General features: G+C 40.0%; 1 protein-coding gene across 3 annotated transcripts in view; it reads right to left on the bottom strand.

Annotated features, from left to right (window-relative positions):
- Nucleotides 1-26,703, bottom strand: part of PLD5 (phospholipase D family member 5) — a 422,250-nt gene that overhangs the window by 235,349 nt on the left and 160,198 nt on the right. For 2 of the 3 annotated variants that reach the window (XM_023216268.1, XM_023216269.1), the window contains exon 2: nucleotides 24,192-24,328. In XM_023216268.1, coding sequence (XP_023072036.1) covers nucleotides 24,192-24,328 — 137 coding nt within the window. Of the gene's footprint in view, nucleotides 1-24,184; nucleotides 24,329-26,703 lie in introns of all 3 variants that reach the window. The other variant, XM_023216270.2, reaches the window with a different exon arrangement.

Here is a 26,703-nt window from a genome sequence, read left to right as displayed (position 1 = left end):
ATACATGACTTGATGAAACAAGAAATAAAGTCAACAAATGTAGTGTGTTCAAGGCAGGAGACTGTGAAATCATTATATTTTCAAAAAAGAGAGTAAGTACATCCCTGCAGAGTCAGATCTTTGCAGTCAAGCATCAAAATCTTTATCTTCACCAGATGCATGAAATGGAAAATACAATTTTGACACAGAGAGAAGAAAACATGACCAATTTCGGTTTTACCCTCCCCTTCACAACAAAGCAATATGTTGTAAATGCATTTAAAGAGGCACCCTTCACCACTACTTTGAGGCAAATGACAGCCAGTTAAAATGTAAAAAGAGCTTTCAGTCCAAATCCAAAATAAGGAATTAATCCAGATAACGTAAACTCAGGTGAGTAAAAAGCAAGATGATTTCATTAGAATGATCAAAGCCAGTACTGAATTTCCATTAAAAAATGAGTTTGCATGCCAAACAAAAGTGATTTCAATTACTTTTTGCTAAAAGCAAAGTTTGTAAAGTGCATACTTTGCGTGAAATCACCTTTGCAAAAATTGTGACAGCGAAAGAAACATGACCTGACTCTATCTTGCTTCTAATCTCCATGCTGCCCTGTTCTTTTCTACGTGTAGGTTGAACTAATTTTGGAAGAAATTTAGTTTATAGTTTAACTTTGAAGTAAACATGATAATAGCCCCTCCCTAAAACAAACCTCCTCTTTGCTTGAGGACCACACTGCCTTTGTAAAACTAACAAATCATCCACAAGATTAAGAATTATGGCTCAGGAGTCAGGCGGCCAGAGGCCAAAAGATTCCTAACATGTCCAAATACTCCCATAGATAACACTACTACTATAAAACCTAAAACTGATGTTTGAGTATTTTTCAGACTCTGCATTCTGATGAACCAGCTGGCCCCACCCAGACCAGTTAACTGGTTGATCAGGTCCTGTGGCCACCACCCAGGAACTGAATCAGCCCAAGAGGACAGCTTGAACTCCCTGTGATTTCATCCCTGACCCAAACCAATCATTATTCCCCATTCGTTAGGCTCCTGCCTGCCTAAACAGCTTTAAACAACCCTAGTTTCTGAATTTCAGAGAGGCTGATTTGATTAATAGTAAAACTCTGGTCTCCTGTTTAGCCAACTCTATGTGTATTAAACTCTTTCTCTATTGCAATTCCCATGTCTCAATAAATTGGCTTTATCTGGATAGCAGGCAAGAAGAACCCATGGGGTGGTTACAAGAGCTATGAAATGTGTATTGAGCATGAGGCTAGAAAACATCCTCCACCTCCAGTAAGTGGTCCTATGTCATCCATAAAAGTAAGCGCAAACTCTAGTTTATTATTTTCCGGTCTTACTACATTCTAAAATAACTTTTTATACACCAATGTGCTGTAACTGCAAAGCACGGGTCTAAATGACGGTGAGTGGGCTGACTCCATAGGTAAGAGTGTTAAGCCTGCATGGTGAGATATATATATATACAGGGGAAGAGAGGGTGGAGGGAGTGAGGGAGGGAGGGGGTGGGGAGAGGGGGAGAGAGAGAGTCAAAGAGAGAGAGAGAGAGTCAGAGGCACAGAGAGTCAGTCTTGCTCTGTCACCGGGCTGGAGTGCTGTGGCGCAATCTCGGCTCACTTCAACCTCCGCCTGCTGGGTTCAAGTTTTTTATTCTTTTTTTAATTGAATTTGAACCCTTTCATGCTGGCAAACATGGACTCTGGTCCTCTACAAATTCTAGCCCTTGCCACAGCTTACACAGCTCCCAGTGCCTGGACCTCGAGGGCTTTTGTAATCTGGAGTAATCAGAATAGGCAGAAGACATCCAGAGACCTACACCTTCCCTGCCATCCCAACGTTCTCAGAACTTATGGGAAGCTCTTCTTAAATTACTTCAAAAGCCAGTTATAAGTCAGAAATTCTTATTTTATTATAGTCACATAACATTTATTTTTCTTTTTATTATTCTTAGAGCTGGGGTCTCACTCTGTCACCCAGGCTGCAGTGCAGTGGTACCATAATGCCTCACTGTAACCTTGAACTCCTGGGCATAAGTGATCTACCCATCTCAGCCTCCCAAGTAGTTGGGACTACAGGCATGTGTCACCACACCCAACTAACTTTTAGAGACAGGGTCTCATTATGTTGTCCAGGCTGGTCTTGAATTCCTGGCCTCAAATGATCCTCCCCACTCAGCCTCCCAAAGTGCTGTGATTACAGGTATGAGCCCATGTGCATGGCCTTACATTGTTCTGATCAGAAACAAAATTACTCAGGTTGTTCACGTCCTGCTTTTTCAAAAGCATTTGCTGGGAAGGACTTTGACTGGTTTCTGAAAGTCCAAAGTATCTGCTAAGTATATGCATACTAAAGATAGAGGTACTGTGGCTCAAAGCTGTTCTTCCTTTAGGTGAAAACACAGGGTCATGCTAGAGTCATAAGAGTCAGGGACTGGATTCCTGGTCCCTGTTCGTATGTGGGTAAGTTAACTGACTTCTTTTAGTCTAATCAAAATGAGAAAATATATCATTTATTTAAAGATGCTAACATATACTCCTGTCAGATAAGCCTTAAATCCTCCCCCATCCCTCCTTCTGGCTTAGGAAAACCTACAACTAAAAACTACAGCCCATTCTCTGCTTGAAACTTTGCACTGCTGAAAAAAGATCTTGATATTTGCTTATATTCTCTTCTGGTTATTTTATTAGCTATTTCTTTCCATCTTTTATATAAGTTTTTTGTTGTTGTTGTTGTGTTTTGATTTTGAGACAGGGTCTCACTCTGTCATCCAGGCTAGAGTGCAGTGGCATGATCACAGCTCACTGCAGCCTTGACCTCCCTAGCTCAAGTGATCCTCCCACCTAAACCTCTCAAGTAGCTAGGACTAAGGGGTGTGTTACCACATCTGGTTTTTTTTGTTTGTTTGTTTGTTTTGAGACAGAGTCTCATTCTGTTGCCCAGGCTGGAGTGCAGTGGCGCAATCTTGGCTCACTGCAACCTCTGCCTCCTGGATTCAAGCGATTCTCCTGCCTCAGCCTACTGAGTAGCTGGGACCACAGGTGCAGACCACCACGACTGGCTAAATTTTGCATTTTTAGTAGAGATGGGGTTTCACTGTGTTAGCCAGGTCTTGATCTCCTGACCTCGTGATCCACCTGCCTCGACCTCCCAAAGTGCTGGGATTACAAGCGTGAGCCACCATGCCTGGCGCTAACTTTTTTTTTGTTTAACTGTTTGTAGAAACAGGGTCTCACTATGTTGCCCAGGCTGAACAGCTAGGCTCAAGGGAGCCTCTCACCTTGGCTTCCCAAAGTGCTGGGATTGCAGGCATGAGCCACTGCACCAGCCTCCATCTTGTATATGAGTTTTTTTTTTTTTTAAATATATATGACTGCATAGCTCATTTGATGTATTTCTTCAGTAAATGAGCAAATAGAATAATATTTTGACAATATAGAGTTCTTTACTGACTGCTATTCCAAACTTAAAGTATAGTGAGCTGCAATTCCTTATCTTAGCCCTAGAACAGAACCATGTGCTGAACAGTCCCTCGTTATTTTTAACAGTTTTAAATAAAGCTAATTCCAAATAATAAAACTCAAGACAGAGAATTTCAAATATGCTGACTCCTTGAAAATGTTACAACAGAGTTGTACATTTCAAATTTACTAGGGGGCAAAAAGGTCATGCTTAAAACACACTGATGAGTTGTAGTTTGTGGTCTAATTGTCATCATCTGCCATATGAAGTTCAGTGCACTTGGAATTTTAACTTTCAAAATGTAAATTATTTTATCCTGAAATGTTCTTACTCCAGAGAAGAATAACCATCTTGATATTAACAATTCTATCAAGAGCCAGGCACGGTGGCTCATGCCTGTAATCCCACCCCTTTGGGAGGCTTAAGCAGAGGATTGTTTCAGCCCAGGAGTTCAAGACCAGCCTGGGCAACATAGCAAGACCTTGCCTCTCTAGGTAGAGAAAAAAAATTAGCTGGGTGTGGTGGCATGCATCGGCTGAGGTGGGAAGACAGCTTAAGCCCAGGAGGTCAAGGCTGCAGGCAGTCATGGCTGCACCACCGCACTCCAGCCTGGGTGACAGAGGAGACCCTGTTGCTAAAAACAAAACAAAACAAAAGCAAAAAAATATATATATATATCAAGGAATAAAGATGTAACTAAATAGTCAATCATTAACAACTAGAAAGAAAACTATTAGGAGTGGGTGTTGGTTTTTGTACTAAGAACCATTGTTGTGTTTCTCCAGAGGACACAACCTTTTCTAGATTACCAAGATGAACATGTATATATATATGTTCTACATATATGTGTGTTCTACATATGTGTTCTACATATAGATGCATATTCTATACAAGTATGTTCTACATATATGTTTTACATGTATGTGTTCTACATGTGAGTTCTACATGTGTTCACACATGTGTTCTACATGTTTGTGTGTTCTACATACATGTGTTCTACATGTGTGCTACATGTGTGTTCCACATATTTGTGTGTTCCACATATTTATGTGTTCTACATATATATGAAACAGTTACATGGTTATATGTATATGGCCATCCTTAAAACAGTGATGAGTTGTAGTTTGCATAGTACATTTGAGAGAGAGAGAGAGAGAGAGATATGAAAAACAGTTCTTGAGAACCAGAAATGCTTGGAAGTATTCTTCTCACTCAAAGAGTAGTAAAGAACTACTTTCTGCCTCTGAGGTTTTATTAGGCATTTCAGGTAAGAATACAAAGGCAAAGATACCAGTATTTCTCCAGAATCAACCTGCCACCCAACCAACTACCATGGCCAAAGAGCCCATCATTGGCAAGACAGAATTTCTGCTTTAGAGCAACTTTCAGTCTCACTTGATTTTACTGTGGCATTTGAGAGTCTCTTCAGGGTGTTTCTCAAATAAAGCCCTCTCCTGGTTTTCTTCCTACTCCTATTTCTTTTCCATTTTCTTCAATAATTTTTTTCCTGAACATTTTTTGTTTTATTTACTTAGTTATTTTTTGAGACAGAGTCTCCCTCTGTCGCCCAGGCTGGAGTGCAGTGGTGTGATCTTGGCTCACTGCAACCTCTGCCTCCCAAGTTCAAGTGATTCTCTCCTGCCTCAGCCTTCCAAATAGCTGGGATTATAGGCGGCTGTCACCACACCTGGCTAATTTTTGTATTTTTAATAGAGATGGGTTTCATCATGTGGCCCAGGCTGCTCTTGAACTCCTGACCTCAGGTGATCCACCCGCCTCAGCCTCCCAAAGTGCTGGGATTATAGGCATGAGCCGCCGTGCCCGGCCTTTTTCCTAAAACAATTTTTAAATTTGGTGTTTATGTGAAGGTGAGTCCTGAAGCCTCCTCTTATCCTCCACCTCATCCACTCCTGGGGAGCTATGTCCTTTTCAGCTACCACTTGCCAACCCACTCTGTATCAACACCTCGGGCTTTTTCCTGAGGTCCTTGTCCACCATGCAGCACCAGCTTCTGGTCATCTCCACTCAGGTGATCCATGGGACATTACCATGTTCAAAATAGAACTGCATTCTCCATCTACACTTTGATATAATCAGGCATCTGAATTAAAACCTTAAGAATCATTTAGTTCATTAGATATCCCCTTTTGTATATCTTGACTGTCTGCCTTAGGAGAAGAGGAGTTAACTCTTACTGGTTCCTAATGCGTATCTTCTGGGGAGTTTCTTGAGTCCTCTACACCTTATGCACAGAGTTTGAATAAGTTCTCTAGGTGATTGTGATGTGCTCCCAAACTTGGTACATCAGAGGCTTTATGTATGCTATCTTGACTAATCCCTACTGAAACCCTATGAAGCAGGTATTCTTAAACCCATTTACAGAAGGGAAAACCCAGCTTTACAGGAGTTGAGTAACTTGGCTAAGATCAACCGGCTACTAAGGGACTCACAGAGATTCAATGCTTATGAGTTTCCTGCCACTAACTCTCCATTCTCTTACCTAGTGGTTCCCACAGTTTAAACTGCATAAGTTGCAAGACGGTTTATTTTAATGTGGATTTCTGAGGCAAACCCATTGAAATTATGATCCTCTTGAATTAGACTGAAACCTAAGCACATGCACTATATAAGCACCCGGGAGATTCTCCAACAGGCATCCAGGTATACTCTTATGAGAAAAAAATGGTTCCTTCATCAGCCATATTATTATTAACTTTTTCCATGAAGTACAAATAGAATTGTGTCCATATTCTTGTTGTTTAATGGCTCCCAGTTAGTTTCAAAATAATTCCCAAGCCTGGTGTGTGTGACTTTCACATGGTGGTCACAGTGTTATTTGTGTCTCCTATCCCTCCTTCCCTTCCATTCCATGAAAACATTGAGTCTTTTCACATCAGCAAATCTTAGCACATGCTGTGGCCCTTACTTGGAAGCCTGAAATTGTTTGAATCCAGTTACCTGCTCTGTCATCCCCTAGAGTCAGCGGCTCCTTCCTGTGACTCCCTAGCACAAGGGACATCCCTCATTGTAGCATTTTTATGCTGAAGAGCAGTTGTTTTTTAACTCACTGATCTCTCACATATTCTTGAGGGTAGAAACTGGTCATCACTCCTCTTTGTATCTCTAGCATTAGCACAGTCCTTACACAAAGTAGACCCTTATTAAAAATTGACAGATTGAAAAAATAGAAATCCATCCATTGAACATTGACAGATGTTAAAAAAAAAAAAAAGCTAACGGGTTAAACATTCTGTGGCTATACATGAGCATTTTTCATACATGTTAATAAAATACATCATCACCTATCTCAATCTTTTGGCATTTCATAGACATATTTTTAGAGGAAAAAGGGATTTTGGAGGTCATCTTAGATGATCTCATAATTTTACAGATGGGAAGATATAAACAAGGAAAAATTGGGTGGTTTTCCCAATTTTCCTCAGCAAATCAAGTGGAGATTTGAAAGCTTCCCTTTCCCTGGTCCAGTTTCCCCTTCTTACCCCAAACCACTTCCTTCTTCTTTTTCATCCTTTATCCTGGGTTAATATTTTTTTGAGCACTCACTCTGTGTGGGGTACTACTGGGTCAGATATGCTATTTCAGCACTGCATTTGTTCAATACTACTGACTCAGCACTTGAGTACATGACACACACTGGCACTGTGCCAGCTGCCAGAAATGCAAATATTAATAAGACAGGGTTCCTGACCCAAACAAACCTGCGTTCTAGAAGAGAACAGAGTTTAGCGTGCAGAGATTAAGACACGGTGTCTCAAGTTTTGCATTACCAGCCTAACCAAATGGACACCCCTGGACAGCAGCAAAAGACCTTGCCCTCCATGACATCTTTAGGATTAAACATGGAATAAAAACTTGACAGTAATGTATACAAAGGACAAATGTCACTGCTGCCTTCTTCACCAAAGTTGTAATAGGGAGGAAAGGGTCAATGAAAAAAAGAATAACAAAGCACACATCTGAGAAGGCTTGTCTTAACTCATCTCTCATGGAAATGCCAAAAAATAATTGCCCTCTGGAAGGAACCTTCTAACATCCCTTGATTCCCAAGACAGAATGAAAACTGAGGCCTCTGAAAACAGAATTGCTAATGCCTGAGCCTGGAAAGAGACACAGCAGATACAAAGCAACATAATCAACATTTAATATTACATTTCCAGGCTAGATTGATTCACACATAAATTGAGTGTGTCTTAGATTGTTCAAAATACCCCCCGGTTCAACTTTCATTAATCTCGGACCAAAGTTCGAACTCAATACTTATTCATCTAGAAATATTTGGACAGATCCATGACATTTGATGTTAACACTTCTAGAGTCCTAGAGTGCTCTGTGCATAATATTCCTAACAGGTTAAAACTAGGGGGGCAAAGTCCCTCACTTGGCAATGCCTTTTATTATTATACTTTATGTCCTGGGATACATGTGCAGAATGTGTAGGTCTGTTACATAGGTATACACATGCCATGGTGGTTTGCTGCACCCATCAACCCATCATCTATATTAGGTATTTATCCTAATGTTATCCCTCCCCTAGCCCCCCATACCCCAACAGACCCCAGTGTGTGATGCTTCCCTCCCTGTGTCCATGTGTTCTCAATGTTCAACTCCCACTTATGAGTGAGAACATGCGGTGTTTGGTTTTCTGTTCTTGTGTTAGTTTGCTGAGAATGATGACTTCCAGCTTCATCCATGTCCCTGCAAACGACATGAACTCATCCTTTTTATGGATGCATAGTATTACATGGTGTATATGTGCCACATTTTCTTTATCCAGTCTATAATTGATGGGCATTTGGATTGGTTCCAAGTTTTTGCTATTGTGAACAGTGCTGCAATAAACATACATGTGCATGTGTCTTTATAGTAGAATGATTTATAATCCTTTGGGTATATACCCAGTAATGGGATTGCTGGGTCAAATGGTATTTCTGGCTCTAGATCCTTAAGGAATTGCCACACTGTCTTCCACAATAGTTAAACTAATTTACACTCCCACCAACATTGTAAAAGTGTTCTTATTTCTCCGCATCCTCTCCAGCATCTGTTGTTTCCTCACTTCTTAATGCTCGCCATTCTAACTGGTGTGAGATAGTATCTCATTGTGGTTTTCATTTGCATTTCTCTCATGACCAGTGCAATGCCTTTTAAAAATAACAGTATAAAAGGAAAGACAACCGAACTCCCAAAGAACTTTTACGTCAAGTGGCTCAGCTCAATATTATGCACTGAGCTAAAGTTTGAAGTGTTTCTAGTCCACATTTCTAATGGGAATTTTCAATGACTCTGTGATACTAATTTTGTAAAATAAGCCTCCTATGACGACTGATTACATTACTGGAAAAACTAATACTTGATGTTCACTCGTAGATACCAAGTAATATAACAGAGGTCAACTCTGGGCAGTGTGGTAGCACCCAGGACAGTAACCTCACAGGGAACAAGGTGAATGGAGCACGTCTCCTGCAGGAGGGGTTGCCTCAGGTGAAACCCAAGAGATAGAGACAAGGAGGAAGGCTGTGACCAGCAGAGAAAGCAATAGACAGGGAGGCACTGAGGCTGAGAGAGTTTGGTGCTTTTAGGGCCCAGGAAAACATTTGGAATGACCACAGCAGAGGGTGGAAGTTGCTAAAAGGGGCGTTGTCAAAAGATGGAGCTGTTCAGGCAGCAGGGGACTTGACTCTCAGGAGTAGCAGAACTTTGTACATAACAAAGCAGAGGATCCTGCAGGATCTCAAAGTTAACCCCTATTTAATGTACAAAAACAATCTCCCGACCCAAGCCTTCAGATGAATTTGGGCTATAAGAAAATGCAGTGCAAAGATTTATATCTTAAAGGCTTGCAAAATTCAGAAATATGTTTTTTTCATTTTTTGAGTAGTGAAACCAACAGAAAAGTTTCAACCGTCAGCAACGCATTCACTGGGAAGGTCTCTGTCCTCTGGGCAATGTCTCTGGTGGGTCCTTAGGGAAACCCTTGGAGACCTCAGCACCATGGTCTCCCAGAGGACGAGGGCAGGAGTGTACCAGGGACTGGTTAGGGGAGTTTCTTTGTCTAAAAACAACCTTTTGAAATTTACCATTTTTTACCACTTTTAAGTGTAAGGTTCAATGGTAATAAATCCATTTATATTCTTTTTCCCACTTTGTCCCCTCTCTCCTTCCTGGCCCCTAGTAACCACCAATCTACTCCATATCATCATGAAATCCACATTTTCAGTTCCCACATATGAGTGAGAACATATGATATTTGTCTCTCTGTGGCTGGTTTATTTCATTTAACATGATGGCCTCCAGTTCCACCCATGTTGCTACAAATTACAGGATTTCATCCTTTTTATGACTGAATAATATTGTATTACGCGCACGTGCGCGCGCACACACACACACACGTACCACATTTACTTTATTCATCCACTGATGGGCACTCAGGTTGATTCCATATCTTGGCTATTGTGAATGGTGCTGCAATACATGTGGGCATAGAGGTAACTCTGATACATTGTATTCCCTTTCTTTTAGATATAAACCAGTAGTGGAATTGCTGAATCATATGGTAAATAACTATATGTTTTTAGCTTTTGAGGAACTTCCATACTGTTCTCCATAGTGGCTATACTAATCTACACTCTCACCAACAGTACATGAGGAAAAAGTTTCAAGGTGGGGAGATCTAGAGAGAAGCCCAGCGTTACGACCTGGGATACAGTACTGTATAGGCAAGCTTTGTGAGGGGCTATAGTGATTCAGAATCAACATGTCTTCCTGGATCTCATTTCTGGGATATAAGATACTTCATCTACTCTCATAAAACCTGAATCTACACCTACTATACATTTCCATCCCATCCCAGAAGGTCCAGGAAATTAAGGGGGGTATGCATCAGCAACTAAGTCTAACAATTGAAGATGCTCATGTTATTGGATAAAATAAAAGAAAAACACTGAGGCAGAGACTGACAGCAAGATGTGTGCTACAGGAAACCCCATGAAATGAGCTTCCCTGGGCCGTGGAGGCATGCAGTGTGTTGGACAACGTAGCAGACACCGTGGCATCACTCTGCCCTTTGGTAGGCAGCCCTCATCGCAGCAGCCCTGACTTGACCCTGGGAGCATAAAAATCAGGTCAGCCAGTCAAAGCTGGATTTAAACGGAAAGGAATCAGAATATGCCATCCCAAAATACGCCACTTTGGCATACAGACTATTTTGAGATGAAAGAAACCTTCTTGGAACCTCCCTTATCTGACTAAGAGCAGAAACTCCTGAGAAACAAGGACTGCTGTGAATCCTTTCATGGACTCATGGCCATGAACAGTACAGAAAGTTGGCAGAAAGATGGGGCTGTAGAAACAAACTTTACTAAATTACCCTTATCTTCCAGTAGCTTCTCACATACATTTATTTTTCCACAATTTACTTCCTCTAGAAGCTCAAAACTCTTTTTCTTTGTCTTATTATTTCTCCACAAATTTGCATCCATACTTCTCCTATGTATGCAAAGGATAAGAATTGCCCTTTTGTAAAATTAGTATCCAAGTGTTTGGGTCTGACCACCTCTCTACAGTTTTTATTTCTGTGAGACCCCATCTATATGTATATGAAATAAACCTTTTTCTCCTGTTATCCTATATTTTGTCAGTTCAATATTCAGGGCTGCTGCCACTGAAACCAAGAGGTCAAGGAAAGAGTTTTTCCTCCCTAATGGAACCCAGCTTGACCCCTTAACTAGGGTAGATTATTTAATAATGTTTAAACTTATTTCATCTGTAAAATTAGCATCACAATATCTGCCTTAGTATAAGAATCGATGAGATAGCACTGGATCCTTTCAGTGGCTGGTATATTATAGATACACAATAAGTGATAGCTGTCATAACACCAAATAATATCCAAGAACTGGTCATTTGTCATGAACCACAGTCCACACCATTTGGAGATGTAGTTGTAGATCCTTTTGTAGTAAGAATGGATTACCAAGATCTGCCTGGAGACTAAATAATGTGAAAATCAAGTCAAAATATGATAGTTGACTCTAACTTCAGTTACTAGTAAATAGCATCACTGAGAATTGCGTGGTAAGAATAAGAAAGCATCTGTATAGAAGCTACATCTAGCCAAATGATTGAATATCCCAGACTGCAATATTTCTAAAAGAGTGCTCAGAATAAATTACATCATTTGCAATAAGGGACAGTCCTGATTCATCTTATAGAGTAAATGTTACAATTATTGAAGCAAAGAGCTCACAGTGAAAGTTCACCTCATCTATGCACAAATAATCAATTTTCAATGTTCTATGAAAGTAAAACATTAATAACTGCCTCTGAAAATCTCCTACAAATCGATATTTCTAGTATGATGAAAAAGAAAGGCTCCAAAATCTAATTATATCTCTCTGATAAATTAGATGCACTGTGTGAGTGATGTTATTTTGTTACTAATACAATAATTATTTTGATTACTGTATCGGTCTAATTTGTTGATATTTTACTGAATCCTCTATCAAACCATATTTCTCCTATCTATGCAAAGGACACGAATAGGCAAGCCACAGGTGAAGAAGTAAACATGTCTCATAAGCATGTGAGCCTTTCAACACTTCTCATAATTTTTAAAAATACAATTTTTTGTTTTATCAGATTAGCAAAGATAAAGAATTTGACAATATGTGATGTTGACAATCATGGGGAAAACAAGTAATCATAACATTCATGATACAGACCCTTGGGAATCCAGCTTGTACTGTCTGTCCATCCACAATTAAACCACATCTACCCTTACACCCAGCAAGTCCATTTCTAGGAATTTAAAGATATTCTACTACCTAGGCTAAACGTGTTCCAGGATCTATAAAGATCTACATCATGGCACTGATCGTTATGCTAACAACAAAACCCCCAAGGAATCTAAATGTCTTTCAAATCAATAAAGGACTAGTTGAATTATTTATATGATATTCATACAATGAGTGCCATGCAACCACGGATCTATATGTCTTAATACGTAAAGGCGTGGAAAAAGAATTGTTCATGGTACATCATGTCTATATGATCCCATCTGTGAGAAAAACGGGACTGATACATAGACATGCACAATACAATATCCACATACAAAATCATATTTCTGGGAAGATATATAAGGAAGTATGGGCGGTGTTTGCCTCTGGGCAAGGGGACACAGGGCCTGCAATAAGAGGGAGACTGTTTCATTGTAAAACTGAATTGTTGACATTATTATCATCTGTATATATTAGTTTTTCAATTGCCTACATAGTTACTTGTTTTAAAAGGCAAGGATGTAATGCAATAACTTGAAAATACGGATGTAATAAAACAAGCAAAGTTAAATGAGATAAATCTAAGATGATGAGTTTTGTTAGATTAACCTTGAAGGAAGGGATCTCTGATCTATACGTTTCTCTGTTTTGGTCAAACAAGTTATACACCGTCATTCATTTTGTTTTTTTTATAAAACTCTGTAGAATATGTACTAGTATGGTCACCGTCATTCTACACGCAAATCAAGGCTGCTTAAAAGACCAAGTTTGCACAGCAGGTAGACGAGCTGAGAGGCACAATCAGGTCTCCTGGATGCAGCCTGAGTGAGCTCTTGGGCATGTCTCACCCACTTCACCTTGACCTCTGCTGCCCAGTGAGGGCCAGACCATTGAAGCCTCTCAATGGCTTGTGATGGCTCTGAGAATTGCAAGGTAAATATAAGAAAGCATCTGCATAATACTTTCTATTTTCTCTTCTATTTTCATAAAAGTATAGACCTCATGATGCAGTAGATTATATTTTTAAAATGACATTTCTCACACTGGATGCTATTGACCTTTGAGAGTGTGGCTCAAAAAAACAGGTGAATTGGCAAGGCATGATGGTTCACACCTGTAATCCCAGCACTTTGGGAGGCCAAGACAGGTGGATCATCTGAGGTCAAGAGTTTGAGACCAGCCTGGCCAACGTGGTGAAACCCTGTCTCTACTAAAAATACAAAAATTAGTCGGGCATGGTGGTGAGTGCCTGTAATCCCAGTTACTCAGTAGGTTGAGGCTGAAAAATCGCTTGAACCTGGGAGGCAGAGGTTGCAGCGAGCCAAGACCACGCCATTGCACTCCAGCCTGGGCAACATGAGCAAAACACTGTCTCAAATAAATAAATAAATAAATAAATAAATAAGCAAATCATAATATCTCACTTTGTAAAGCACTTTGCAATCTTTTACACATGCATTATCTTATTTCTGTCTCACTACAGCATGGAAGAAAACTTCTCATTAATTTATAAACAGGAGTACGGAGGCTGAGTTGAGATGACTTCATCAGCCTGAAGGGACAACAGGAAACCTATCCTAGGTCATCTGAACCTAAGTTTCACGTTGCAAACATATCCCTGCATCCTGGGTGAGTCACATCTGAAAACTAGCTTTGGATTTGTAGTTCAGGCTGGTTTGCAGAATCTTTTATTGCTTGCTGCCATGGCTTTTAGACTCACAGTTCAAAGATCCCCTCGGAAGCATAAACCCATTCTGAAATGCTGCATTCCAACCTTGCAACCTTCTAAATGTCTGAATTCTATGGTTTTGGAAGCTGAGTTCCTATGAATTCTTTAACAGATTTTTCTGTTGAAAACTTTTTCTCAATATAGCCTTTGTGACCATGGCAATTACTTTAACTAGAAGTTCTGATTAGAAAATTTTCTAATTACAGGTCTATAACCAAAATATAAGAACACCCATTAGGCACATCTAACTCCAGTTTTCTCTATTTTTCTTCCCACTCCACTCCCTCTATCAATGTTCCTATTGCCTCAGGTTCAGGTTGGGCTCTTAGCTGTTACTACGAGAATGATTACACGTAGGGTCCTTTCCTGACAAGACAGCTGAAACAGGCTGTCTGTGGAAAACACAACTATACTTTCTGTTTTCAACACTATTCATGATTATCAGGTATGATTGTGCCTATGAGGGTTTGGTGAACTTTTTGAAAAGTATATATCACATTCAAATTATCTTTTTGGAGAACAAACCTGGTGATAGGAAATGTCAACATCATTAATCGTATATTAAGTTTCATTAAAATCAAAACTTTGAAATAATTAGCTTCTGCCGCTTCTCAGAGTGGTAATTATAGACCATCATGGAGTGTCACACTCTCTCGGATTTCCTCCTTTAAATATTAAATGCTAAAGATGAAACATTATTTTTAACACAGTCTTTTAAATTTTAGCTGTGGAATGTAAACAATACTTTCGGGTATTGGGCTAATCAAATCTCATAGTTCAGGAAATCTGAATCTTACTGGACTCAATGGTGAAATGAAAATATTAACACATGCTATCTCATGGGAGAGCAGAGTTCAGAAGCATAAAAATATCTGTATTTCAATGTGTTTGGAGACTTCTCTTTTCCTTCACTTAAAATCAAGCTGTCTCCCATTTCCAGTCATTATTAACAGTTATTTATTCGATGATAGTTAGAATAAAAGTATAGCATCGGACTATTCTATTTCATTTTAACAACTCTCCTGCAAGTTTCTTTTTCTAACTCATTTCTACATGATAGTCTTTACATAAATAATCCATAAACTATTATATCTTCTCTCATAATTCTCAGTTCGATCTAAGGCAAATTCTACTATGGAGGAATAATAAAGTAATGTAATAATACATATTATCTCAATGAACACTATTCTTTCTGTAATTTATACTTATGTTTTCATGGAAACTACTGCCCACTTAAAAAAAGGTAGCTGTTCAGCCCGGTGTGAGAGACTGCATGGGGCACAAAGAGAGACAGATAGTTGGGTTCCTTGTTCTCAGGGAGTTTTTGATCTATTCGGGGAAACAAACAAACGAACAGAAATGCTGGTAACTCCAATAAAAGGCCAGAGTTCCCATTACAGAAATGGACTTTCATTTGGAGAAAGGGGGCAAAAAAGTGAAGAATCGAAATGGGATGAAGTTCTTCAGCTCAGGACTCTGGGAGAATGCAGATGACCTTCGAAGGCACAGAGGCTCAAAAGGGAAAGTGACGTGTAGTATTCATTTCTCCTCATTACAAAGCTTTCCCACTCTGCCAGCCCTTGAGTCTCTGCCAAAATGCTAGTGATGGTGGCTGAGTCTCTTGTTACAGAAGCTCAGAATAAATAACCTTTGCTTTTCTCATGGGATTGGCCTTCATTTATTTCCACAGGATCCAGTGTGTTGACAGAGGGGCTAGTTTTAGAAAAGGAAAGGAACATCTCCTCCTCTGAGATAAAAACGGAAGGAGGGAAGGATGAATGAAGTCACTTGGGGGATTCTGAGTTGGAAAGAAAGCTGAAGGAGTTACATCAGGTGGACGCCATCTTCTCAACCAAAGCCATCTCTAAACAGGGACCCACGGAAGGGAAGGGGAGGGAAGTAGAAGGGATTTACAACTGGAGAAGACAGGGAGCCAATAAGAAATGGATCAATGGACTCACTTATGTTTAACATCGTAAATTAAACATAAATGCTTATCTCTCCCCTTAGATCTTAGAAAATCCCGGAAGAAATAGATACTGGCACTGATAAAAGGGAAAATACTTCAGAATATTATATAGGCGATAGGCTCACTGTCAGCTCAAATGAAGAAACTAGGAGAGGACATAAAACAAAGGCTCTAGAGATAGTTTTTGTCTTTATTCTATTTTCCATCGCTATTTTTCATTTAGTGCACTAGAAATCCATTTGTAGTATCAAGGGCTCTAGGCTTTTACATTCTTTGGAGTTCCTCTAGGGTAGGAAGAATAAGTTAGACTACCTTTTTCTTTTTTAGGCAGTCAGAAGAGTGCTCAGATATCAAATAAGGAGCCAAAACCAAATGGGATCTTCTAAATTTGGGAGCAAACTGTAATTTAAAAACATAGTTGGGTTTGTCAATACAAAGCAGAATAGATCAAAGTTAATGTAGATAAAGGGAAAAATTCATAGTTTAAGAAAAGGATGAAAAATGATAATAAGGTCTTCCCCATTTTGGAGCAAAGTAAGATGAAAGTAAATAAAACAAACAAACAAACAAACAAACAAAAAAATTCCTGCAAATGCCCACAATAAATTTCTGTCCCTTAGTAAGAAGAATAATAGTGGATATTTATTGAACATTTATATGACAGATGCTATTGTATCAAAGGTACTCACATTAACACATTTAGTCTTTACAGAAGCCTTTCACATAAGACCCAATACTTGTCTGCAATATACAGATGAAAAGAAAATGAGGCACAGTAAAATCAAGAAACTTCCCCAAGATTGCAAAGCTCCTAAGTGGTACAGCCAGATTCGAACCCAGGTAATCTGGCCCTGTAGTCCACATGCCTATGTCTGGAATATGAAGAAATGAAGGGAGAGGAGGAGTGAATTGAAGGAGGGAGGCAGAAGTACTGTTCAGTCAGTGCTGAACAATTCTTTAGTACCATACAATTGTTCATTACTGCAGTTTAAGAATGTTTTCTGTGGTATCACTGTGTCCATCACCAATACCTTTGGATGACAATATAAGGACACCCACAGAACTTAGATTCTGGTCTTTAATAGAAGTCTTCCTGAAAAGGAACCAGGGCTCATTTGAAAGTAGACAATACCATGTCTCAAAGCAAGCTAATCTAAAATAGCACTAGAAAAGCTAGGTGTTGCCAAAAAGCAAGGCTGCTCTCAGAGATACCTGGAATAGTGTCAAAAAGTACAAAAGGTGGCTCTCACTGGCCAAGTAGTGACAATTTGGGCATTAAAAGGGAAAACAATGATTAAAGTCCACCGGAGTGAGCTGACTCTGTTAAGACCACTCTAAGGTCATGATACTAAACAGAAAAGTGACAAAACACTAGGAGGTAATTGTCAACACATAAAGTGGTCTTTCAATACTGTCTTCTAGGAATGTCATATATTGATGAACCAAATTATGTGTGTACTATGCTGAAGCTGCAGCTGAGTTATTGATATAAATCTAGATATCTGTAGATATTTTTTGAGTAAGAAATGAAGGTCAGAGGAAGAGATTCAGCAAATAAAGTATGTGAAAAACAAAGTAGATAAGTCAGCTTTTTAATAGAGAAACGTGAAAATTTAGAAAGGATGCATAAAAAGTCTGTGTGTGAAAGGGTGGTATATAACAAAGTGAATTTGGCCCTTGCTATACTTTCTGTGACCAGACTTTGGTGGTCTAAGACACTCTTTATTGGAGAACTGCTGTGGAAACTTATACATTGGTTACCCAACCTATAAGATTACATGGAACATCTTTTGTACAGACCCAAATCTATTCAATTTAGGATGAAAGAAAATTTCTGGATTCCGGAATAATGGGGACTAGATAGGTTAGAGAAAGAGGCTGAGATATAGAGATACAGATAGACAGACTGAGTTGTTCCATTTCCTTCATACTTCAGACTAACTGAGCAAGCTAAAACCGATGTGAAGATATATGGGCAAGAGTGAGCCAGCCTAGACCGGTAGCCACCCAGGCATGGGGAGACGAGAGGCAAGTGTGAGGAGGTCCAGAACAGGGGCTGCCATCACTACCTAGATAAAATAGGTGACACATGCTCATCGATATGATTATATGGCAATGTTAGCCCACCCAAGACAGTATGTTTACTCAGCTTGCTTAATGATACTTTGCAGAAATTAATTTCCACATTGTCATGAGGATTGGGCCTGAAGTCAGGGAGAAGGATGCTGACTGGTTCTGTATGTATTTATCAGGGAGGAGTAGCAACAAAAGCCCCTCTTCTAGTGAGTGTCTAACAGTGTCTCTAACAAGTGGGGGAGTAGCAAGTGAAAATGACTGATGTAGGATAGCTCTGTGGGGGGAGTAGGGAAGATGGAAGTAGCTATATATACAAAATGAAGACTTCTCCTCTGAAAGGGTGGGTGTTCATGTGAGAGCAGGTGTTCTGCAATTGAGCAGCACCTGGAGCTCAGCTCCAATGTCTCTGCTGGTCCCTGAGGACATGATGTATGGGAAACTTCACCGTGTGTGGTTACTCCTCACAAGAATGAGGTATGAGGATGATTAGGGGCACTAGCGAATTGCAAAATAACCAAGTCACAGGATGCATGCAACCTAAACTAGCAGTTTGAACTTTCCTTACTTATCAGTGATGTCCCAGGCCTACTGACATGTAGGTTACTAGTAGAAACTAGAAAATGTGTCTTTCACTCCCTCAGGTAATCAAAGTGACACGGAGATTTAAAGTTATAAGGACCAAATCAATCATTTAAAACATATTGGGAAATGGTGGAAGTGCCCAGAAATCCAGTACAAAGAGACAAAGGTCATTTACTGAGGCCAAAGGTCTTATTTTTGGGGTAATACAACTGAGACTCATTAAAAGACATTTGGAAAATAAATTTAGAGCCTTTGATGTTTTGTGATATTTTATAGATTTGTGAGGGAAATTATGATAAAATTATCCACTATTAGTACAGTAATCTAGCAGCAAAATAATACAAAGGGGGGAAGAAATAAAACAAGACAAAAAACATAAGGATTTTTTACAGGGAGACAGACATGGTTTTTAGAGAGGCATATGAAAGGTGGAAAAACATTGAGTGGGCAGAATGAATCGGAATGGGAATCTTATTAGAAGACAGAAAGGCTAGTCAGCAGAAATAACATGAATTAAAGTACTATAGTTTAGAAGGAGTACATCAGATGAAGAGGTCTTGGGGAGAGACTGTCAAAACTGTGATGAAATGCTGACAGACTGTAAATGTTGATATTCTTTCAACTTTCAGAAGTGAGGAGCGCTACACACACAGAGGGAGTTTAACGATAAAGTAATAAGATCTCAGCAAAGGTTGAACTGAGCAAGCAGCACTTTATGATAGTGACAACACATGGAGAAAAGCAGAAAGAGAACACACTGGAGTTCAGTACAAAGTAATTGGAAACTGAGCATCATGGGGTAGAGTTAGCGCCTCCTTCAGATAAAGTCTGGGAAGGAGTCCAGGGAGGTTAGCTCCAGGAAAGGGATGAGGTCATGAAAGGAAGAACTGGAATTCTCTAGAGAAAGGTTTAAGCTGAGACTGGCATGCTCAAGAACTTCTGTAGACCAGTGGATTTTCGTACAGGTCTGTGTCAGTGCCAGTATATTCAATGCGGCATCTCCAAATAGCCCTCACCTCTTTTAACAGGGGCATGACTGCCTGGAGGAATCTAGAACTGAACAACAGAACCTACTCTCCCTGCAGACTTATGAGGGCCTGGACCAATGGCTGAGGTTGCCCTGAGGACAAGGATGGGTAAAACCAGGAGTCAACCAGTTTGAGAATTGGCTGTCAGATTGAGGCAAAAAAAAAACAAAATCCAAGTGAGACTTCAGGATGCTGCAGGAAGCATGGCGGTATGCTAATCATGATCTGGCAAATGGATGGGAAGAAAATTAAGACAGAAGGGGTTGACAGATCAGGAGGTTCAGGGAAGTAAGAGATTGAATAAACAAATGGACAATGACCAAATCATATATGAAGGCTGCACAATCTGTAGGCTCCTGCCCAGGAAACTAACCCCTTATCTGCAATAACCAGTCCAGGAAGCCAGTCTGCTGTAAGTGAGACTTGTAGGAAGTCAGAATGCTATCTCTAGTAACAATCCAGGAAGCTAAACAATCACTTCTGTAACAACTGGCCCCAAATGGCCAGGACTTGACTAATGACCAATAGCTTCCTTAATTTTTGTTCCTACTTCCAATTCAGGATCAACCAGAAAAAGTCAAGTATGACCCTCTAACCAATTGCATAGGATGTCACTTCTAGTTATCCCACCTACAGCCTACCCAAGCCAATAACCTCTAATCAGAGCACACCTAGAACCTTCTTTCTTCCACTATTAAGTTTTCCCATTTCTCTGCCTGCCTCTGAGTCTCTGCAAAATACAATTGATGGTGGGTAACTCCCTTGCTGCAGCAAGCTCTAACTACATAGCCTCTGCTCTTGTGTGATTTGTCTTTGTATATTTCCATAGAACCAAACACTAAAATCAGGATAGATTCAGGATAAGTGAAGAAGTGAGAGGAAAAGGAAGTAGGTTGTGAATAGAGAAGAGGAATGTCTAGACTCTCTGGAGGAACAAGGAGATAATTAACATTTTCATATTATTTTTAATGAGTTTTCTGATGCTTTGCCATGGGTTTATACAATTTACCGAATCCTCATAAACTTTGTGAGACAGATATTTTAATCTATCATTTTTAAGGAAAATGAAATTAAAAGAGCTTTCATAACCCATTAAGGGTGAAGAGGCGTCCCACGCCGAATTTATTCTTTTCACTATGTCAGGTCACTCTCCCAGACCCTCTCTGACATCCCCATTTCATTAGTCCGTTTTCACACTGCTGACAAAGACATACCTGAAACTGGGAACAAAAAAGGGTTTAATTGGACTTATAGTTCCACTGGGCTGAGGAGGCCTCAGAACCATGGCAGGTGAAAAGTTGCAGTGGCAAGAGAAAATGAGAGAGAAGCAAAAGCAGAAACTCCTGATAAATCCATCAGATCTCGTGAGACTTATTCCCTATCAGGAGAATAGCACGGGAAAGATGGCCCCCATGATTCAATGACCTCCTTCTGGGTCCTTCCCACAACATGTGGGGATTCTGGGAGATACAATACAAGTTGAGGTCTGAATGGTGCACAGCCAAACCATATCACCCATTGTAGTTGTGACCACCGTAAATTGCCGCAACAGTCTCACGACTCTACTGTAACTCCTTGTGCAGTCTCTTGGTGTTCTGCTGATAGGAGATGAATGAAATAATTCAATTCATATCTTCCTCAAGCTTACAGCTAGTAAGTAGTAGAAGCAAGATTTGAATTCAGATCTTCCTAATTTCAAAGTCCATGGTTGTTAACTGTGTTAGGCTAGCTTGGAAGTGGAGTTGCTTGCTGGCAGGTAGGTGTGAGGGTGAAGTGGACATTAAATTTGAAATGCTTAAAAAAATGGCAAGGCTAGAGTCTTGGGAAGTAAATTCTTAAGTTGCTAAAAACATTGGCAAGGGATGAGATGGATGGGTGGAGGTCTGTTAGCCAGGCACAAAAGGCTCACTCCCCAGGAAATGATTGAAGAACTCCAGAAACGTTGCATCCACCTGGAGTACCCTCCGTTGGCAGAGTATGACTTCCAGAAGGATTCTGTCAATCCTGATGTCAACACTGACCTAAAGCCCACAGCTGTCCTCAGACCCTATCAGGAGAAGAGCTTGTGGAAGACTGAATCAAATTCAAATGAGAATAATCCAGAAAAGGTGGTGAAACAACAGGTTGGAAACTGGATTGGGGTATAAAGAGATGCAGTAACCCTACCTCCTCATCCTGTGCATTGGAGAGAGGAGCCAAGGTAGAAACTTCCTGGGGATGAAGTTAGGGGAAGCAAGACACCAGTTCTGGGGCAGACATACAAGAAGCGCATGTTGTAATGTCTGAGAATGCAGAACAGAAACCCAGGACACAGGGCAAGAAGCTGCAGAGGTAAGACCTAGAGGGGACATATGTTTTGGAAAAGATATCTCTCTCTCTATATATATATATATAGATATACACACACACACACGTGCGCGCGCACACACACATATACATATATAAACACATATACATGCATATATATACATATATACAATCATATATCGTATACAATATCACATATATATATGACATATGTTATCTAGTAACCAGAGTAGTGAGTCCAACCACCCACAGGAAAAGACAATGCATAGTAGCTAGAATAATATTTTCTAGATGGTGGGAGTAGTAGTATTAAGTCATTAGAATTTAGTTACTGATTGGAAGAAGAAATAGCCAGACCCCAGTTCCAGTTACATGAGTTAAAAATAAAAATTAAAGCAAATTTTAGCTTCCTCCAAGTTAAAAAAAAATGACTGCTGTTGAAAATTACCAATACCTGGTAATGTGCATTGACATGATCAGGCATTTTGTTTTAAGGAAGCTGCTATGGTTTGATCTCCATGAAATTGCTTTCTAGGTGTTCGGGTTTGCATTTAAAATACATAGCACTCTTCACTTGAAGGTGAGGAGAGAGAGAAGTAGTGTGTTCTCAATAAATAGGAGTCATGGTCCCCTTGTCTATGTATATTTGACATGCAACAGCATTAGCAAAAGATGACAGTCATCTACTGTTCTTCTGTTGCTTTCATTACAGTAATCACGAAACAATTTTTCACCTAAATCCAGTCTGGAAAGTAAATGTATTTACGAAATACCTTTTTTTAATTTCCAGCTTTTAAGTTCAGGGGTACACGTGCAGGATGTGCAGGTTTGTTACCTAGGGAAATGTGGGTGATGGTTTGCTGCACAGATCATCCCATCACCCAGATATTAAGCCCAGCATCCATTAACTATTCTTCCTGACGCTCTCTCTCCTCCCCCTACGACCCTCCAACAGGCTCTGGGCCGTGTTGTTCCCCACCATGTGTCCATGTGTTCTCATCATTTAGCTCCCACTTATAAGTCAGAACAAGCACTATTTGGTTTTCTCTTCCTGCCTTAGCTTGCTAAGGATAATGGCTTCCAAAGCCATGCATGTCCCTACAAAGGACGTGATCTTGTTCCTTTTATGGCTACATAATATTATGGAATACCTTTCTAACATGAAGGAAGAAAATCTAAAATGTGTATTGATTCCTTTCTTGTATGCTCTGTTCTGTATATAATGCGTGTTGCCTAGTAACTAGACTATAAGGTACCATAGGTTAAAAAAAAAAATTGCCAATTGTCTTTTCAGAACATTTCCTGCACCAGAACATTCAACCTCAAAGCAAAATATCCAGGATAAAACTCACATACAGATTATAAGGTTGTTGTTTACTTTACGTTAGGAAAGTGGTGGGGGGTCTTAGGCTAATGCTTTCCATTGGGGAAATATAACAATTTAAATTTATTATAAGCTCTAATTCATAATTACTGTTGTAATTTAGTGGCCTCACTTCAGCTTTGCAGCAATATGTATATAAAAATAGACCTCTTATTTATCTGCCTGTTTTTGATACTTTTCTTCACCCTCCCCGAATCTGAAAAAACAGTAGCAGCTCAGAGAAGAATTTGATGAGGAGATTTCTGGGGTTGAGACTACGCTGTGATGTCTCTGCTGGTCAGCAATGGCCCCCAGGAAATGTCTACTTAATGTAACTGAAGAGACATAATGCATACATAAAAGAGTAAAGCTATTGTAGTTTCTAGATTAAAAACAAACTGTGTGCTAAATTGGAACAAGTTGAGGAGACGTGTGTCTTCTCATAGACACACTTACTTCCTCAATCCCTAACTTTAAGTTAGAATTTTCCCTGAGACGTGTATTTTTTAACTGGCATTTGATGGAACAACTAGCACAGCGTTCTTTGTCCACTGGGTCACTCATTTTTACAGGCTCATCATAGAACACCCAAAACAAACCTCATATACAGTGGTCTCTAGAAATGCAGACTGTTACAAAAATTTTTTGTTGCCCACCAGCCTGCAGAGAATATGACCAGACTGTAAAGTGAATTCAATGATTACTCATTACTTGCCCTAAAAGTAAGAGCACCAGTGGACAGACTCACGCCTCAGCTTAAGCCAAGGGGAGCCTGGATGACTAACATGTGTTTATGTATCTTCTTTTCCATTATTCAAGGCCCTCTTTGGATTTCTTGCCCACCCCCTAAAAGAGAATTTTTGTTTGTTACCTCTTACCGACATTTATTTTGGCAATTTTTTTCTGAGAGTCCATCCTCATCCTCTCCCATGATGTCCACAGCTGAAAAGATCAGTGCAACGAGAATGGCAAAGCAGCACACCAGGGCAAAGATCACGATGCACTTCTGCTGGGACTGAAAGAGGAAACAAAGACAAAGAGAAGTAAGTGGTGCTGCTTTCTCTTGGGAAACTCAAGATGTGCCAACTTCTCAACATTCCATGAAAAATGGGTGGGGATATGATTATCGCTGCCAGAGAAGGGAAAGCTATTCTCTAGTGAACATGCCCAAGATCTTTGTGCTTATTCCTCAACACAGCCTTCAAACCCCACTTCAAGTGACAGACCCTGTTAAATAACTCAAGTGTAGTATCCAGGCTTCTGAATGAGTTTGCTCTTCTTCTTCCTACTCAAAAGCAGTCCAGAAAAGATCACTATGATATCTACTATTTCAAATTAAAAATGAAACACATATGCTAGCATCATGCTGTCGATAAAAACAGTCAAACTCTGTAAAATATTTGAAGATATTTATTCTGAGTCACATGTGAGTGACCGATGGCCCATGACAGAACCTTCAGGAGATCCTGAGACCGTGTACCCAAGGTGGTGGGCCATAACTTAGTTTTATACATTTTAGGGAGACATAAGACATCAATCAATACATGTAAAATGTATATTGATTCAGTCCAGAAAGGCAGGACAGCTGGAAGTGGGGGCTTCCAGGTCATAGGCGGAGTCAAAGATTTTCTTATTGGCAATTGGTTGAAAGAGTTATTATCAATAGCAAGGAATATCTGAGTTACTATAAGGGGTTGTAGAGACCAAGGATTTATCATGCAGATGAAGCTTCCAGGTAGCAGGCTTCAGAGAGAATAGACTATAAATGTTTCTTAACAGACTTAGAGTCTGTCCTATCAGCAATTCCAAAAGGGAGGAGGGCACAAATGAGGCACGTCCAGCTCCCACTTCTCATCATGGCCTGAACTCGTTTTTCAGGTTAACTTTGGAATGTGCTTGGCTGAGAAGAGGGTTCCAATCAGATGGATGAGGGGAGTTTGAATTTTATTTTTGGTTTACAATGTGTTATTTAACTGACATTGTTTACTTTAAAACTCTGAATGCAGACATAACTCTTGATATGATTTTCACTTAGAAATACAAGCTGAATGTCCAGGTGGTTAAAGTCACTGACATACACATCATTAGGCCCAAGTATTATAATTTGAGCTATTCTCTCTCTACGGGCTCATGGCTAAAAGTGGCCGAAGACATGGCCATGAAAACTGGGCAGGAGCTGTGACCACTGCAACAAATTATTTTGCCTGCTTTCCCTCTGCTCAGTCTGAATATTTGTGCACACCCAAAATTCCTATGCTGAAACTTCAACCTCCAAGGTGATATTAGGAGATGGGGATTTTGGGGAGGAGATTAGGTCATGAAGGCAGAGTTCTGCCCTCATGAATGAGTCTCAGAGATGGGAATGGTGGCATGTACCTATAGTCCCAGCTAGTAAGGAGGCTGGGGTGGGAGGATTGCTTGATTCCAGGGTTTTGAGGCTGCAGTGCACGATGACCGTGCCTGTGAACAGCCACCACACTCCAGTGTGGGCATAATAGTAAGAATTTGTCTCTAAAAGGAAAAAAAAAGTCCTTAAAGAGCTCCCTTGCCCCTTCTATCATGTGGGGATACAGGAAGATGGCACCATAGATGAAAAAGGGTACAGGCCCTCATCACATGCCAAATCTACCAGCATCTTGATCTTGGATTTCCCAGCCTCCAAAACTGTGAGAAACAAATTTCTGTTGTGTATAAGCTACCCAGTTTATGATATTTTGCAGCCCAAAAAGACCAAGGGCTCAGCCCAAAAAGACCAAGATAAATTCTGGATGGAGAAAGGAAGAAAAGCAATTTTAAAAGTTTATGTACAGCTTTTAAGGGTTATTTACAGAGGTGAAAGGGTCATCTTTCATCAGGCAGCCCGGTATACATCACTCTGTTAGGGATAAATATTTGTATACACACATACACACACACACAGTTCAGAGCCTTTCTGAAACCAGCTGACTTTGCATCCTTTTACCACCCTGCTTCACTTTATCACTAAAGCCACATGATTTCCTAAGAATCCAAGAAACCTCCCAAACTCAGAGTCCAGGTCACCTAGAGGTATCCTACAAAGTGATTGTAGTTAGAAACAGATGTAGTCAAGTCAAAGGAATTAATGGTGTTTCTGTGACCAGGTACTATCAGCCCACACGAGTGCTTCATTTTTGTTTCAAACCCTCCTTCAGGCTTCATCTCTTATTGCAACCTCAATCCAAGTCCATTCCTGCCTGTCATGTTTTCTTACCCCTCACTCAAACACGAAGTGATGAAAGCCAAAGAAAGATACAATCATTATTCTTTTACCCTAGACCCTGCTTATCTGTAAGACATGGATTCTGTTTTATTCTTTTCTTTCTTTCTTTTTTTTTTTTTTTTTTTTTTTTTTTTTTTTTTTTTTTTTTT

Source organism: Piliocolobus tephrosceles, chromosome 1, assembly GCF_002776525.5.
Source record: "Piliocolobus tephrosceles isolate RC106 chromosome 1, ASM277652v3, whole genome shotgun sequence".
NCBI lineage: Eukaryota > Metazoa > Chordata > Mammalia > Primates > Cercopithecidae > Piliocolobus > Piliocolobus tephrosceles.
The sequence above is the reverse complement of the archived record's forward strand: the minus strand, read 5'-3'. Positions and strand labels throughout refer to the sequence as shown.